Raw genomic sequence first — 3,103 nt, forward strand, 5'->3', positions numbered from 1 at the left:
CCACCCAACCAGCTCCACCCAACCAGCTCCACCCAACAAGCTCCACCCAACCAGCTCCACCCAACCAGCTCCATCCAACCTCCATATTGGAGACACAAACATCTTCTCCTCAGACGCGTGGCTCAGCTCTTCAGGACTCTTTCTGCTCCTCCTCTCTCCCCTTCTTCTCCCTCCTCCTCGTTGTCCAACTCCTCTTCCTCCTCCTCAGTCCGTCTCGTCCTGCTGTCATGGTCACACTCTGTAGGACCATCATCATCATCATCTGAGCACGCTCAGTCTGCTCCTTCAGCAGCTTCAGGTTCGTATTTCCTACATTTGTTTGTTTGGTTTTATTTGAAGTTTATGCTGAACTCTTCGTCGTCTGAACTCTTCTTCGTCTGAACTCTTTGTCGTGCCGTCTGTCTGTGGCAGGAAACTGACCCGGGATCAGCAGAGCAGAGCTGCGTTTGATGATGAAGATGGTCTCGCTGTAAGAGAAGCTCCTCAGACCTGCAGTCTGTCGCCTGTCTGAGGATTTCGGAGTGGACACGAAACATTCCTCCTCCTGTTGATAAATTTAACAAGTCCTCTTCAGAACCAGACCCAGCGGGTCAGCTGATCCGCTGGTGAAAACTGCTCAGCCCCTCTGCTCTGATCCGGTCCTGGTCAGACCTGATCCTTTGCTGGAGTTTCTGTCTTGTGACAGGAAGTAGTTTGTCAGGTGGTGGAGGTACGAACAGATAGCTGCGGTAGTGAAGTTGGTTTGTCTCCGTAGACTGTGCACCAGGACAGTTAGAACCTGAGGGGTCTTCAGGTTGAGCAGTGGTGACTCTGACCAGGTTTCCTCTGGACCTTCAGGTGCTCCAAGAATGGACAACCTGACAGACCTCGTCCTGGACTACGAGGTTCCTCTGGACGAGGTCCCGGACACCACGCGGGGTAGGGCCTTCTCTGTGGCCACCATCGTCATCGGCGTGGTGCTGGTGAGCATCATGGTGGTCTGCGGGGTGGGGAACTGCCTCTTCATCGCCAGCCTGGCTCGGTTCCAGCAGCTCAGGAACCTGACCAACCTGCTGATCGCCAGCCTGGCCGTGTCGGACGTTCTGGTGGCGGCCGTGTGCTGCCCCTTCCTGCTCGACTACTACGTGGTGAAGCAGCTGTCCTGGGACCACGGGCTGCTGCTCTGCGCCGCCACCAACTACCTGCGGACGGCTTCCCTCTACGTGTCCACCAACGCTCTGCTGGCCATCGCCGTGGACAGGTGGGTCCCCCTGGACCTCCGCCGCAGGTTCGGGTTCTGCTGCTCTCCAGAACGTCGATGAGCCGAGAGTCCTGGCCTGGGTCTGACCCGGGTCGGTTCCGGTCTGGATCTGACCCGGGTCGGTTCTTGTCTGGGTCTGACCCGGGTCGGTTCTGGCCTGGGTCTGACCCGGGTTGTTCCTGGTCTGAGTCTGACCCGGGTCTTGTTCTGACCTGGTTCTGGCCCGGGAGCAGGGGTTCCACATCAAACTGATGTTCCGCTGCAGCTCCTGTTTCAGACGGAGAACCTCAGAACCACGGTTAGAACACGTCAGTGCGGTTCTGTTTGCTGGAGAACCTGTTTGTTGCAGCTGGAACCAGGCGGAACCCACAGGTGGGTTCTGTTCTCCTGACCCGGGTTCTTTGTTCCTGCAGGTACGTGGTGATCCTCCACCCCCTGAGGCCTCGTATGAAGAACCGGACGGCGTACTGCGTGGTTCTGCTGGTTTGGGTCGTTCCTGCCGTCGTCTCCATCCCCTCTGCCTACATGGCCTCAGAGACCGCCTTCCCCCACCTCCAAGGCCACACCTACAAGACGTTCTGCGCCCAGATCTGGCCCGTGGACCAGCAGCTTTACTACCGTTCCTACTTCCTCCTCATCTTCGCTCTGGAGTTCGTGGGCCCCGTGACCGTCATGGCCGCCTGCTACACTCGGATCTCCAGGGAGCTGTGGTTCAAAGACCTTCCGGGATTCCAGACGGAGCAGATCCGGAAGAGGCTCCGCCGGCGCCGCAGGACCGTGGTGGTGCTGGTCCTGGTGCTGATGGCCTACGTCCTGTGCTGGGCGCCCTACTACGGCTTCACCCTGCTGAGGGACTTCTACCCCACCCTGATCTCCAGGAACAGGAACTCCCTGGTGGTCTTCTACGTCATCGAGTGCGTCGCCATGAGCAACGGGATCATCAACACCCTCTGCCTGGTGAGCGTCCGGAACAACAGCAGGTACTTCAGGAAGATGGGCGCGTTCCGTCTGAAGCTGGTCTCTTCTGTGGCCAGAAGGTCGATGGATGAAGGCGAAGCACCGACGTCCTCCCTGCGCGTGACGGAGAACCTCTGATGCTTCGAACACCAAACATAAGGAAGCAGAACTTCAGGAATGACAACCAGGAACTGAACCTTTGGACGACATTTAGTTTTGAATGGATCTAAAAGGTTCTCGATATGTTCTGAGCAGGAACTAACAGGAAGTGAAACTCTTCTGATTGGTTTATTGGAAACACTCCATTTCCCAGAAACCCTAGCTTTAATGAGTCTGTTTTCAGCTGCTGATGGTTCTGGTTCTGGTCCGACTGTGGGAGCGATTCTTCAGTCTGGACTGGCAGCAGAACATTTACTGAAGACCTGAGAGGTTTTTAATTATTCTTTATTTATCTGTTTATTAATGAATCAACAAAAACTGATTGAGCCGGGTTAAATAAAGCCTGAATTAACAAAAATGTACTTTACTGTTCTCCTATTATACTACAGGATTATACTAATATTTTACTAATATTATACTAATATTATACTAATGCTACAACCGTTCACCTGCTGTTCTTCCGTTTCTCATTTTCAGCTTTAAAAAAATATCAAAACCTCAGAAACACAGAGATCCGAAGACCTGGTTCTGTTGGAGCTCTAAACCTGGTTCTGTTGGAGCTCTAACCCGGTTCTGTTGGAGCTCTAAACCCGGTTCTGTTGGAGCTCTAACCCGGTTCTGTTGGAGCTCTAAACCCGGTTCTGTTGGAGCTCTAAACCCGGTCCTGATGGAGCTCTAAACCTGGTCCTGTTGGAGCTCTAAACCTGGTCCTGTTGGAGCTCTAAACCCGGTTCTGTTGGAGCTCTA

At 54.2% G+C, this 3,103-nt stretch overlaps 1 protein-coding gene across 2 annotated transcripts; it reads left to right on the plus strand.

The window, feature by feature from the left end:
• Window positions 1-25: 25 nt before the first annotated feature.
• prokr1a (prokineticin receptor 1a) lies at window positions 26-2,718 on the plus strand. 2 transcript variants are annotated; one of them, XM_025003295.2, is made up of 4 exons: window positions 26-298; window positions 412-709; window positions 838-1,240; window positions 1,654-2,718. In XM_025003295.2, exons 3-4 carry the CDS (start codon window positions 849-851, stop codon window positions 2,333-2,335), a joined length of 1,074 nt encoding a protein of 357 aa, XP_024859063.1. In that variant the 5' UTR covers window positions 26-298; window positions 412-709; window positions 838-848; the 3' UTR covers window positions 2,336-2,718. The 2 variants fall into 2 exon arrangements, with proteins under 2 accessions (XP_024859063.1, XP_024859062.1); XM_025003294.2 differs by having other exon boundaries at window positions 412-1,240.
• The last annotated feature ends 385 nt before the right edge of the window (window positions 2,719-3,103 follow it).

The sequence above is a fragment of the Kryptolebias marmoratus genome, linkage group LG3 (assembly GCF_001649575.2).
Source record: "Kryptolebias marmoratus isolate JLee-2015 linkage group LG3, ASM164957v2, whole genome shotgun sequence".
Lineage (NCBI taxonomy): Eukaryota > Metazoa > Chordata > Actinopteri > Cyprinodontiformes > Rivulidae > Kryptolebias > Kryptolebias marmoratus.